At 52.4% G+C, this 12896-nt stretch overlaps 1 protein-coding gene across 8 annotated transcripts; it reads left to right on the top strand.

Annotated features, from left to right (window-relative positions):
• Positions 1-288: 288 nt before the first annotated feature.
• Positions 289-7776, top strand: WDR13 (WD repeat domain 13). 8 transcript variants are annotated; one of them, XM_045050864.1, is made up of 10 exons: positions 289-463; positions 807-886; positions 1611-1817; positions 2480-2589; positions 2720-2850; positions 3739-4046; positions 4894-5074; positions 5177-5318; positions 7003-7121; positions 7510-7776. In XM_045050864.1, the coding sequence occupies exons 3-10, from the start codon at positions 1812-1814 to the stop codon at positions 7692-7694; spliced, it is 1182 nt and encodes a 393-aa protein (XP_044906799.1). In that variant the 5' UTR covers positions 289-463; positions 807-886; positions 1611-1811; the 3' UTR covers positions 7695-7776. The 8 variants fall into 8 exon arrangements, with proteins under 8 accessions (XP_044906799.1, XP_044906800.1, XP_006943772.1 ...); XM_045050865.1 differs by having other exon boundaries at positions 294-406; XM_006943710.5 differs by having other exon boundaries at positions 307-463; positions 1577-1817.
• The last annotated feature ends 5120 nt before the right edge of the window (positions 7777-12896 follow it).

Here is a 12896-nt window from a genome sequence, read left to right on the forward strand (position 1 = left end):
TAAGAACTGAAGAACATCCTAGGAGCCTCTGCATGTGTGCTTATTTTTGATTCTGTGCGTCAAATCTTGTTTGGCCACGATTGTGATGCTAAAAAAGCAGCTTATACCACGCTTTCAAAGGAAAGTCGTATTTCTAATTTTTACTGAATGATTCGCACTCTCTGGTCCCTGAACATTATTCTTGGGTATACCAAAAACGTCATTACGGACCTAAGGAGGACAGAACTTGAGGGGTGGAGCCTCCATCCTGTGCCGGAAGCGGCTGTCCCTTAGTGCGCCTGCGTGGTTCTCCCACGCCCTGCGAAGGATTGCTATCCATTCGCTCTGCGCTTGACAGCCCTTCCTGGCAGTGGGCGGCCATCTTGCCTGAAGCCTGAGAGAGGGAGAAGAAAGACAGAAGAAAAGGGTGACACTGGTCTCAGGGCCGCCCCGGGGGCCTCAAGAGCCGGAGGCAGCCCCGGAGGTGGTCTCTGATCCCGGGCCCTGCTCTTGAACCCAAAAAGGGAAGGCGGGGGGCGGGGGGCAAGAAGATGGATGGAGAATGCCAAGGATTGCTAGACCGGGGGTGGGGCGTCGCTATGGCGACCGGGGAGGGGCGGGATCAGATCTGAATCGCTGGTGTGAATCTTCCGGGAGCTGCCCGGCGAGGGCAGGGCTGGGGTGATGACCATGCTAACTGCCGGGTGCTACTTCGCGACGTCCCGGCGTAGAGGGACTAAGTGTCTATGGCAACGGTCGTCTGGCAGAAGGGAAGGAACTAAGCCCTTTCACTTGAAACGCTGACATTCCAGGCCCTTGTCCTGCAGGCTCCCGCGGGCGGACAGGCCGGAAGAGGAGGCCGGGGAATGGCCGCGGTGTGGCAGCAGGTCTTAGCAGTAGACGCGAGGTGAGGCGTGGGGTCGAAGCCCATGGGAACGGAAGTTACTGGGGTGCATGCGCAATGGCGATAAGTGAGGCTGGGCGGAGAACTTGCCTTATGCGGCTGCGTGGGCATGCCGGAGGTGAGCATGCGCAGTAGCAGGGTGTGGGGGCTTGCCCGCAGAGAGAAGAGCTGGCCGGAGGGTCGTAAAGAGCATGCTTGGGAAGTGCGGTCAGATGTGGGCATGCGTCAAGAGGCTGTGCTTCCAGAGCCTTTGGGAGGGGGTGTTGGAGCTCAGGCTAGTGACATCCTGTTCCCCACCATTGCCCCCCCCCCCGCAGACTTCTCTTACCATCATCACTTCCCCAGTCTGACCCCATCACCATCCCATACTGACCTCCACCGTTGCCCCACACTAACCCCCATCACCATGTCACCCTGACCTGTGTTGTTGTCTACACTGTCTCGGTCACCACATCCCAAATCCAACAAAGCTTCAGACGGCCTCCATTGCCCCCACACTGACCTCATCATCATGCCCTTTATTACTGTAGACCCACCCTCCTCACAGCACCAGAGGGACCCCCATCACCGCTGCTGATCACTTGCCATCCTGACCTCTCACTGCCACACACCTCATTCTCTTTCCCTGTCCCTTGAGCTGATTGATTCCCTCTGTCCTGTGCCTGCTGCCCATCCTGCCTCCTGCCATCATAGGTACAACGCGTACCGCACACCAACGTTTCCACAGTTTCGGACACAGTATATCCGTCGGCGCAGCCAGCTACTGCGGGAGAATGCCAAGGCTGGGCACCCCCCGGCACTGCGTCGGCAGTACCTGAGGCTGCGTGGGCAGCTGCTGGGCCAGCGATACGGGCCCCTCTCCGAGCCAGGCAGTGCTCGTGCCTATAGCAACAGCATCGTCCGCAGCAGCCGAACTACCCTTGACCGCATGGAGGTGAGCTCCACCCCACGCTCCTGCCATAAATACCACCTACCTCCATATACATTCACTCAGCAGACTTGTCAAGCACCTGCTATGTGCAAGGCACTGTTCTAGGCTCTTGGATGACCATAGAGCAAAAAGAGATAATCTAAAGTCAGTAAACAGACAATAAACAAGATAAGCAGGTTGATAAATGGGCAATAAACAGGATAAATAGTGCAATAGGCATACCAAATCAGATAAACAAGTGCAATAATTAACGTGGCTTATAGTGAGGAGTGCTAAGATGGAAAAATAAAGCAGACTTGGGGGATAAAATGAGACTGGTGTGAAGGACAGAGGGAAGCTGTTTTTGATGGGGATGATCAGGAAAGTCTTCTCCAAGGAGGTGACAGTTGAGCTGAGATTTGAATGAAGCAAGAGACTGAGCTGAGTGTTTTTTGGGGGAAAGTGTTCATTCTTTCTTCACAGAACATTTATTGAGTATCCACTGAGTAGGGGAAGGGGGCAAGCAGGAGAACAGCACAGAAGCCACCACAGTAGTCCAAGCGATGGTGGTGGCAGTGGCTAGGGTGAGAAGGGATCTGGTTCTAGGCATATTTTCAAGACCCCAGACCCCATAAGTTCCTGGGGGCTTCTTTTAAGATGTGCCCACCATGACCCTCTGTTTGCAGGACTTTGAGGATGATCCTCGGGCCCTGGGGGCTCGTGGGCACCGCCGTTCCGTCAGCCGAGGCTCCTACCAGCTGCAGGCACAGATGAACCGTGCTGTCTATGAGGATAGGTACGCCCCAGGGGCAGCTGTGAGCTGGGGCTTTGTGGGGGGGGGGGGGGGGGGGGAAGGGCCATGGGGCAACAGCAGACTGAATGCTAACAGGTACCTCACATTGTCTCCCACTCCCATTGGGGCCCAGGCCCCCTGGCAGCGTAGTACCTACATCAGCAGCAGAAGCAAGTCGAGCCATGGCTGGGGACACATCACTGAGTGAGAACTATGCGTTTGCGGGCATGTACCATGTCTTCGACCAGCACGTGGATGAGGCAGGTAAGCCAGCCCCGGTAGCGGGTCGCATCACCATGCATTTGCCTAAACTGTGACAGCTATTCAGTGCATCTGTTTCTGGAATGCAAAGTCTCTGGCCCACCTCCGAAGGAGGAATTGCGATCCATAAAGCTTTTTGCGGGGGTGCCTGGCTGGCTCAATCGATGGAGCGTACGACTCTTGATCTCGGGGTTGTGGGTTTGGGTCCCACATTGGGTACAGAGATTACTATTTTTTTTTTTTGATATAATTTATTGTCAAGTTGGCTGACATACAGTGTTACCATATAGGTCCATACAGGGGCCAGCCGAGTGAGCCTAGTATATACAGTGTGTTCTTGGTTTTGGGGGTAGATGCCTGTGATTCATCGCTTAAATACAACACCCACTGCTCATCCCAAGTGCCCTCCTCAATGCCCATCACCCATTTCCCCCTCTCCCCCACCCGAGATTATTTTAAAAATCTTAAAACACTTTCTGCAAACCTAAAAGCTCTCTGCAAAGTAAAGTTCTGTGCAAACTCTCAGGTATTTTATCTACCATAAAAGGGCTCAGCAGCTTAAAAGAGGACTTTGCAGAAGGCTTCTGGGGTTGTGAGTTGCTTGGAAGAGTTCAGAACGTTTACAGAGAAATCTCCTTGCAAAAGGCCACACGGGTTTTGCAAACCGCCGAGACCTTGGTAATTGTAAAGTGCTTGCTGAGGTGTAGGGAGCTTTTGGAAAAGGGCCTTCTGGGGTTCCAACTCCCTTCCCCAGCCAAGGAAAGCCCCTTGCTGAGGCCATTGTGCTTGGCGTGGCGGGTCCGGGCCCCTGGCCCACACGTCAGAGCCTTATGTAAATGAAAGCACCTGGTGAGCGTGCTGAGTCCCACGAACGGCTCCTTGGCATTGCAGTGCCAAGAGTGCGCTTCGCCAATGATGACCGGCACCGCCTGGCCTGCTGTTCCCTCGACGGCAGCATCTCACTGTGCCAGCTGGTGCCTGCCCCGCCCACCGTGCTCCGTGTACTGCGGGGCCACACCCGCGGTGTCTCTGACTTCGCCTGGTCCCTCTCCAACGACATCCTTGTGTCCACCTCACTCGATGCTACCATGCGCATCTGGGCCTCTGAAGACGGCCGCTGCATCCGGGAGATTCCTGACCCCGATGGCGCCGAATTGCTCTGCTGCACCTTCCAGCCAGTCAACAACAACCTCACTGTGGTCAGGCCCCAGGGTGTCCACTCACTGAGGGCGGGGATGCTGGGCTGGGAGAGCTGTCCCAGGGAATCTGTCTGAGGGTCAGGGCGGTCCCCTCCAGTCCATCACCAGAGTCCCCCTGTGGTCAGACTCAGAGGGAAATGAGTCAGAATGGGGATGCGGTTCTTGGCTTGGGGTGACCTTGCTATGATAGACTCCAGTGGGGACTGGTCAGGAGGCCGAGTCCCAGCTCTGGTAGCCCTTTCGGTCCTGTCAACAGCAGTGCTGCCATTTTCCAAGTGCAGGGGCTGTTGGCTGGGGATCAGGGTGACTAGTCAGAAGGCTAGTCTCTCAGTGGCAGCGGTCCTGCCACTCTCAGTGGCAGGGTCATCCTGTGGTCCGACCACAGGATGGAGAGTCAGAGGGTGGGGGAAGGGAGTGAAAATCTGGCCTGGCCCTGAGGGGCCTAGAGGGGACCGCATGAGCTTGTGCACTGGGATCCTTTCTGCTGCACCAGCCCCAGTGTGGGCAAGTGTCCAGCAAGGACCAGGCAGGAAGCAGACCGGCTATTATTACCAGCCTAGGACGGCCCTGTGGTTTGCCTGTCACAGGGGGTGCTGCCTCAGGGGCAGCATTATGGGTCTGAGACCCCCTTAGTCCGGGAGCAGCTGTCTATCCTGGTTAGGTTGCAAGAGGGGCTGGCTCTGAAGGATCACAGGCCTGGGTCGCCTTTTAGTCTACCTGCCACAGCCCCACTGGGGTTAGAGTCCAGTAGGAACCAGCCGGTCCCATCCACAGTGGCTCCATTACGGTCAGACTCGAGGAGGGACTGGCTGAGAGCAGGATGACAGCACGCAGATCTCACCCACAGGTGGGGAATGCCAAGCACAACGTGCACGTTATGAACATCTCCACGGGCAAGAAAGTGAAGGGTGGCTCCAGCAAGCTGACGGGCCGGGTTCTCGCTCTGTCCTTTGATGCCCCTGGCCGGCTACTCTGGGCAGGAGATGACCGCGGCAGTGTTTTCTCCTTCCTTTTTGATATGGCCACAGGTAGGCAGGTCCCAGGCCTGCATCCGGGTATTCGCACTCCCCCTCGGCCCAGTGCACGGGCCCTCACCCTCACCTTTGCCTCCCCTCCCTCCGCTATTACAGGGAAACTGACCAAAGCCAAGCGTCTGGTGGTGCACGAGGGTAGCCCTGTGACCAGCATCTCCGCCCGCTCCTGGGTCAGCCGAGAGGCCCGGGACCCCTCGCTACTCATCAACGCTTGCCTCAACAAGCTGCTGCTCTATAGGTGGGTCTTCCCTGTCTGGGCTGCCTGGAGATGCAGGGCCCACTGCCTCCATCAGCCCGGGACGGGAGCACTGTCTCCTCGTAGGGCCCAAAAGCCTGTCTCCTCCATCAGGTTAAGTTCAGTGAGTGGAGAAGCCCGGTCTCCTTACAATAATGATGATAGCGATGGTAGTAGCAATGGCAGAAGTCGCTGGTGCTTACGTGGAAGTTGCTGGCACCAGGCCCTGTTGGAGCACCTCATACGTACCACTTCATTTAATCCACAACAGCCCTGTGAGGAAGGTGCTGTCATCGCGTTCATTTCACAGATGACCAACGTGAGGCATAGCATAGACTGGGCCCCCCTGAAAGCAGAGGTCTGTCCTTCCTTCCTTCCTTCCTTCCTTCCTTCCTTCCTTCCTTCCTTCCTTCCTTTTTTCTTCTTTTTTGATTGTGTCAAACCCACAAACTGTAAGATCATGATCTGAGCCGAAGTCGGACGCTTAACCGACTGAGCCACCCAGGTGCCCCATCTTTTTTTATTTATTTATTTATTTTTTGAGTGGAGGAGTTTACCATCCCTGCTGATGTATGACATGTTACCCAAATGCAGTTTGCAGCCCATGCTGGAATGACCTGAAGGGCTTCACAAAATCCTGGCCAGGCCCCACTCCAGGCCATTGATTCCAGAAGCTCTGGGGCAGGACCGGGCATTGGTACATTGAAAAGTTCCCCAAGTGCTGTCCAGTGATGTCTGAAAATCACTGCCCAACAGGATGCTTTTAGTTTATTGTTTTATTTTTCTACTCTTTTAAAAAAATTCACACACACACACACGCATATCTATATTTTTTTTGTTTATTTATTTATTTTTGAGAGAGAGAGAGAGCAGGTGGGGTAGGGGCAGAGAGAGAGGGGAGAGAGAGAATCCCAAGCAGCCTCCACACTGTCAGCGCAGACCATGACTTGGGGCTCAGGCTCACGAACTGTGAGATCATGACCTGAACCAAAACCACGAGTTGGATGCTTAACCGACGGAGACACCCAGGAGCCCCTATAGTTCTTAATTTAGGTATACTCCCAAGTTTTTGGCTATTTCCCCCATCCCCTCCCTTCCGTCCTCCTCCTTCCTGCCACTTGCTGTGGTAGAGCCTGATAACAACTCTGGAAGTACCTTCCTATATTTTGTTCTCTCCCCTGTAATTCTAGGTGTGCACACCCATCCACACGTTTCCGGGGGAGGGTCATTGTTTTACAGGAGCGGGCTCCTACATCCTTTTCCACGGCTCACTTTTCTCACCAGATGATGCTGTGGAAATGCCCCCAAGTCACCTACAGTGCTGTCGGTTCATTCTTTTGAATGGCCTTGTCGTATTGTGCAGTGCAGGGATATCTAGTCTGGTCAGCCCCTTCCTCTCTGTGCCTGTCTTAACACCAGGATCTCTTAGAAACCCCTAGAAAGAGAAACCAGTGAACAACACACCGCAGAGGCTCCCTGTCTACACCAACAGGTAGTTTCCAAACTGTCACGAGCTCACACAGCAGCCCATGCTTCGTAGGTAGGTATACACGGTCATCTCAAAACTGGATTGTGTGAACCTTGAGAAGAACTCAGGCGCAGGGGCACAGACGGGCCCCCCTCCCCACCATGCATCGCCATCCAGAGCTGAGGTTCACGCCCTGAGCTGCTCTAACCCTCCCCTCAGGGTGGTAGACAACGAGGGGACCCTGCAGCTGAAGAGAAGCTTCCCCATCGAGCAGGGCTCACACCCTGTTCGCAGCATCTTCTGTCCCCTCATGTCCTTCCGCCAGGGGGCCTGTGTGGGTGAGTTCCCCAGGGTCGGGACATATGGGGGGCCAGGGAGGGGCAGTGACCAGAGCTGCTGCTGATCTGGCTCAGATCTCACAATCCCCAGGTGCCCAGACTTTCTGGGCCTTGAGAACTCTCCCATCCCAGCAGTTTCCCACTTTGAATGAAGACCCCTAAACAGCTTAGAATCCTCACGGCATGAGACACAGCACCCCCCACCCCCAAACAGCTCAGAGACCTCACAGTCTGGACGCAGGACTAAAACAGCCAGGTGACCCCTGTCTAGGGACGGTCCCTCCCACACCTCCCCACACCTCCCCACACCACACTGGGGCTTCACACCCTGGGCACCCCGCTTCCTCCTGCGACATCTCCCGAGGGCCTCTCCCTCTTGTCCGGGCAGTGACGGGCAGCGAGGACATGTGTGTGCACTTCTTTGATGTGGAGCGAGCAGCCAAGGCCGCTGTCAACAAGCTGCAGGGCCACAGCGCACCTGTGCTGGACGTCAGCTTCAACTGTGATGAGAGCCTGCTGGCTTCCAGCGACGCCAGTGGCATGGTCATCGTCTGGAGGCGGGAGCAGAAGTAGGTGCCTTCCGGCCCTGCTGTGTCCACCTCCCCATCCACTTCCTGCCTTGTGTTTGTAAATAAAGTTTCTGTGGTTGTGTCGATGGCTGGCTCCCAGGTCTGCTGGGGTTGGGATCAGGCAAAAGGGAATCTGTAGGACCCAAGTTGGAATGGGGTTCACTCCCGCATTCATGCACTGATTTCTTCATTCAGTTAGCAACCATTTATTGAATGCCTGCCGTGTCCTAGGCGCCACCGTAAATGTTTTACACAGTCCTGCTGTAGACAAACATCGAGCACCTACCGTGCACTGGGAACTGTTGTAGGCACTGGGGGTGTAGCTGTAACCTCAACAGACAGAAATCCCTGCCTTCGTGGGGCTTACGTTCTAGCGCAGGTAGATAATAGACAAAAATATATCCCAGGTCAGCTCAGGATCAGTGCTGTGAGGGAAAAGAAAGTCAGGACAGGAGGCCAAGGCACAAGAGTGAGATGTTGTGCTCTTTTTGGTGCTGTGATCAGGGAAGGTGGTGAAATTTAAAGACCTGAATGAAGTGAGAGGGAGCCATGGTGTGTGGGAGAGAACATTCTAGGCAGAGAGGAAAAGGCAATGCAAAGGCAGAGGCTGGAGTGTGCCAGAAGGATCACTGAAGACGCTGGTGTGGCTGGACCAGAATGTGGTAGATGAGGCTTTATGGCCACAGTGAAGACTTGGGCTTTTTCTTTTTTTAATGTCTGTTTTTGAGGGGGGGGAGGGGCAGACAGAGGGGGGCGCAGAGGATCCGAAGCAGACTCCAGGCTCTGTGCTGACAGCAGAGAGCCCAATGTGGGGTTCATACTCACAAATCGTGAGATCATGACCTGAGCCAGAAGTCGGACACTTAACCTACTGAGCCACGCAGGCACCCCGACTTAGGCTTTTTCTGAGTAAGAGGTGAGTCACTGGTTTGAGCAGGGGAGGGACACGCTCCAATTTGGTTGTGTGAGGACCCCTCTGGGTGCTGTGAAGAGAACAGACTTGGAGGTGGGGGCAAGGGCGGAAGCAAGCGGATCAGTCCGGAGGCCCTGCGGTAGCCGAGGTGAGCAGTGATGAGGACTTGTGCCAGGATAGTGGCAGTGGGAAATTGAGGTGAGAAACGTTGGCTTCTACCACAGGGGTTTCATGTGAGTCTGCAGGGCTCTGCTGCCTCCCCGGGAAGGCTGAGGCTCCCGGCTCCCCTGACGCTTGTTCCCCACAAACAGGCGGAGCTAGTGTCTCCTGCTGGGGGAGGGAGGGGACGGAGATTCTCTGCATCCCCAGAGCAACTCCAGACCACCCCAAGCTCTTTCCACGCCCACCCAGGTCCCAAATTCAAGGCCTGAAACAGCTGAAAGTCTGTAAAGTGTTCAAATTTGAGGGGGGCCCTGACCTGACTGAGGAGAGAAAGCCTGGGGTATAAACAAGGTGGGGGCTAGAGAACCGAAAGCCCTGGTCAATGACCTGAGTCACCCGGAAATGTCAAAGTTGCCGGAAATGCCAAGGTGGGGGGGCTCTTGCTCTGGCTGAGCCCTTCCAGCTGCAGAGGCCACCACATCCAGATGCATCAGTCGGAACTGTGGCCACCACCTTGAGACCTCAGGGTCAGTCCGCAGAGCCACAGGCACTCTAACCTGGCTCGACGTAAGTGAGCTACTGAACTAACACTAGCAACCTTGAAGGAGGAAAATAACCTGTGTACTCAAGGCACTGTTATTTGACAGTGTGGTTACTTGCAGCCAGAAGCATTTCTACCTGGTGCTTCCATCTGACTTTAAGATAAATGGTGATGAGGTAAGGACATCGGAGAGTTGGACTGTTCATGATGAAGTTCATGTATCTGTGTTGGGTGTCCCCAAGACCACTCAGACCCCAGGGTTTGCTGGGAGGACTCTCAAGTCTCAGCATACGGTTGTATACACAGCTATGGTTTCTTCCAGGGAATCTAACAGGGAGAAAGACACAGAGCACAATCAGCAAAGAGAAATGGGTGCCTGGGGCAAAGTTCAGGGGAGACCAGCCAGGCACAAGCTTCCAAGGGTCCTCTCCCAGCGGAGTCACACAGGACACACGTAATTCTCCCGTCATGGCTTGTGATAACCCAGAGAAGCTCATTATTAGAGGTTGAGTGCCCAGCGTTTTTACTGGGGGCTGGTATGCATGGTCAGCCAAGTTGGGCTGCCTGGCATATACCCAGCTTCCAGACTCCCAAAAGAAAAGCAGGTGTTTGGCATAAACCAGAGCGCTTATCGGAACAGTTGAGGCACAGTGAGCCACACATCATTTAGAGAGTGGTGAGAACCCTCGTGAAATCTCAAAAGTTTCCAGATGCCGGCCGAGCGCCGTCCTTGAAGCAGACCTTTACAAGGAGAGAAGTTCAGGCCTGCCGCGTTAACTTTTTCTGCACGCTGTGCAACACCGAAACGATGCTCGGCTTCAACCAAAGCTAGTGGGTGGGCAAGATCACTTGGGAAAACCTCATCTGTCTCTAGCAACTTCTTTATTTCTTCACATTTTTTAAAAAACTACAATGAGATATCACCTCACACCTGTTTTAAGTATATTTATTTATTTTGAGAGAGAGCACAAGCAGGGGTGGGGGACAGAGAGAGAGGGGGACAGAGGATCCACAGCGGGCTTGGTGCTGACAGCAGAGAACCTGATGCAGGGCTTGAATTCACGAACCATGAGATCATGACCTGAGCTGAAGTCAGATGCTAAACCAACTGAGCCACTTAGGCGCCCCTCTTCACATTCTTCACGTTGCTTGTTGAATCTGGACTCAAGATGGCTAACTGCTGATATCCAACATGATTTGGGTGGGTTCTTTCTTGTGAAATTTTCAGGTGGCAGAGTTGACATCCTATTTTTTATTTTTAATTTTTAATTTTTAACTTGATTTTTTTAAAGTAATCTCTATGCCCAATATAGGGCTCAAACTCACGACCCCGAGATCAAGAGTTACATGTGACTGAGCCAGCCAGGTACCCCAACATTCTGCTTGAAATTAATTTTCATGATACCTTTTTTTTTAATGTTTATTTTTGAGAGAGAGAGAGCTCGAACCAGGGGGGTGCAGTGAGAAAGGGAGACAGTGGATCTGAAGTGGGCTCTGTGCTGAAAGCAGAGAGCCTGACGTGGGTCCCAAATTCACAAACAACAGTCATGACCTGAAACAAAGTCAGATGCTTAACCGACTGAGCCACCCAGGCGCCCCTCATGATACCTTTTCTTGACTTACAACCTAAGAGGAAATAAGTAGTGAGTAATTAAAAAAAATCTTATTGGTTAAATTTGGGTCTCTGTTAACTTGTCCATCATCACTGTGCATCCTGTTTGACATCAGATCTGGAACTCTTAACCACTCCACCATCAGTGCTGCTCTAGTGTTGCCTCAAATCCAGGCCCCCATTAACTGTTATATGCCCTTTGACTTTGAACTTGTGCGTTTACTTCATCAAAAGCCTCTCTAGTTTGAGCTTGAAGCAGAGCCTTTGTTAATTATTACCTCATCAGTGTACCGCTGATCAAATCTCAAACCAGGGCCTCTGTATAATATTCCATCAGCTACTATCTTTTGATCTGACCTTAAAGTTGGGATTCTGTTCATTTGTGATCAGCGCCCTTTTGCTTCATTCCAACCTCAAGGACCCTCAATCCTGATCTTGAATCTAGGCCTCTGTTAATTATTTTACCATTTATGCCCTTATGGCGTCAATTCCAATCTGCTCTGTTAAGCTTGTAGCTTAACAGTTGTGCCATTTACCTGTGTGGTCCAAATTTCAGCCCAGGCTTCTGCTAACTATTCTACCCTCACTGTCTCTTTGGTCTAAAATCAAATCTGGGCATTTCTTTTTTTTTTAAGTTTATTTATTTATTTTGAGAGGGGGAGGGGCCGAGAGAGAGAGAGGGAGAGAGAGAATCCCAAGCAGGCTCCATGCTGTCGTGCAGAGCCCAACACAGGGCTCGAATTCATGAACCATGAGATCATGACCAGAGCTGAAATCAAGAGTCCACACTTAACTGAATGAGCAGGCCCAGGTGCCCCTGGGCCTCTCTTAACATTTCCTCCACCAACGCCTTGCCTGTATGACCTCAAACCCAGGCATCTTTTTTAAGATTTTATCTTTATTTTATTTTATTTTATTTTATTTTATTTTATTTTATTTTAATGTTTATTCAACTTTGGGAGAGAGAGCATTAGCATGAGTGGGGGAGGAGGCAGAGAGAGAGAGGGAGACACAGAATCCGAAGCAGGCTCCAGGCTCTGAGCTGTCAGCACAGAGCCCGACATGGGGCTTGAACCCACAAACTGTTAGCTCATGACGTGAGCCGAAATTGGACACACAACCGACTGAGCCACCCAGGAGCAACTTAAGATTTTATTTTTAAGTAATCTCTACACCCAACGTGGGGCTCCAACTCGCAACCCCAAGATCAAGAGTTGCATGCTCTACTGACTGAGCCAGCCAGGCGCCCCAACCCAGGTACTTTTAACTTTACCACCATCAGTATCCACCTGTTCTACCCTCAGACCTGGTCTTCTGCTAATGCTTGCATCATCAACACCTCTGGTTTTCCTTCAAACTCAAGTCTTGTTAACTCTTCCACCATCAGTGCTACAGAGGTCTAAACTCTAGCCTGGGACTCTATTTAGAATTCTACCATCAATAACTCCTTGTCCTTGAATCCAGGCTTCAGTTAACTCATTATCAATGCCCCTCAGGTCTGAAACCTGAGCCTGTTAACTTTTCCACAATGCTCCTCTGGCTTGACTTCAATAAACTATTCCACAATCTGTACCCCTGTGATCTCACCTTGAACCCTGGCCTCTATTTACTATTCTTTTATAACTACTCCTTTAATCTGACCTTGAACTTAAGACACTGGTAATGCTTGTAGCATCAATCCTCTCTGGGAAAACCTCAGCCCCCAGGCCTGTTAACTATCCCATTATTACTTCCGTTCTGTTCTGACCTTGAACCTGAGCTTCTGCAAACTATTCTACCATTAATACCCCTCTGGTCTTAATTTGGAACTGAAATTCTGCTGACTACTCTTTGGTCCAACCTTGAGTCTGAGACTATGATTAATACCCCCTGTCACTGGCTTTTTTCTCGGACTTTTTGAATTCTAGAACCATCAAGGCATCTCTGGTCTGACCTCGAATCCAGACTCTCTGAATTTTTATTCCATTGAGAGCTCCTT

Source organism: Felis catus, chromosome X (assembly GCF_018350175.1).
Source record: "Felis catus isolate Fca126 chromosome X, F.catus_Fca126_mat1.0, whole genome shotgun sequence".
Lineage (NCBI taxonomy): Eukaryota > Metazoa > Chordata > Mammalia > Carnivora > Felidae > Felis > Felis catus.

Bases quoted from the DNA above. Each gene is read 5' to 3' on its own strand.
- WDR13 (XM_045050859.1), top strand. From the start codon at position 1,075: ATGCTTGGGAAGTGCGGTCAGATGTGGGCATGCGTCAAGAGGCTGTGC. The intron at 1,158-1,576 runs GCTAGTGACATC...CTGCCATCATAG, and splicing joins GAGGGGGTGTTGGAGCTCAG to GTACAACGCGTACCGCACAC. The intron at 5,075-5,176 runs GTAGGCAGGTCC...CCGCTATTACAG, and splicing joins CCTTTTTGATATGGCCACAG to GGAAACTGACCAAAGCCAAG.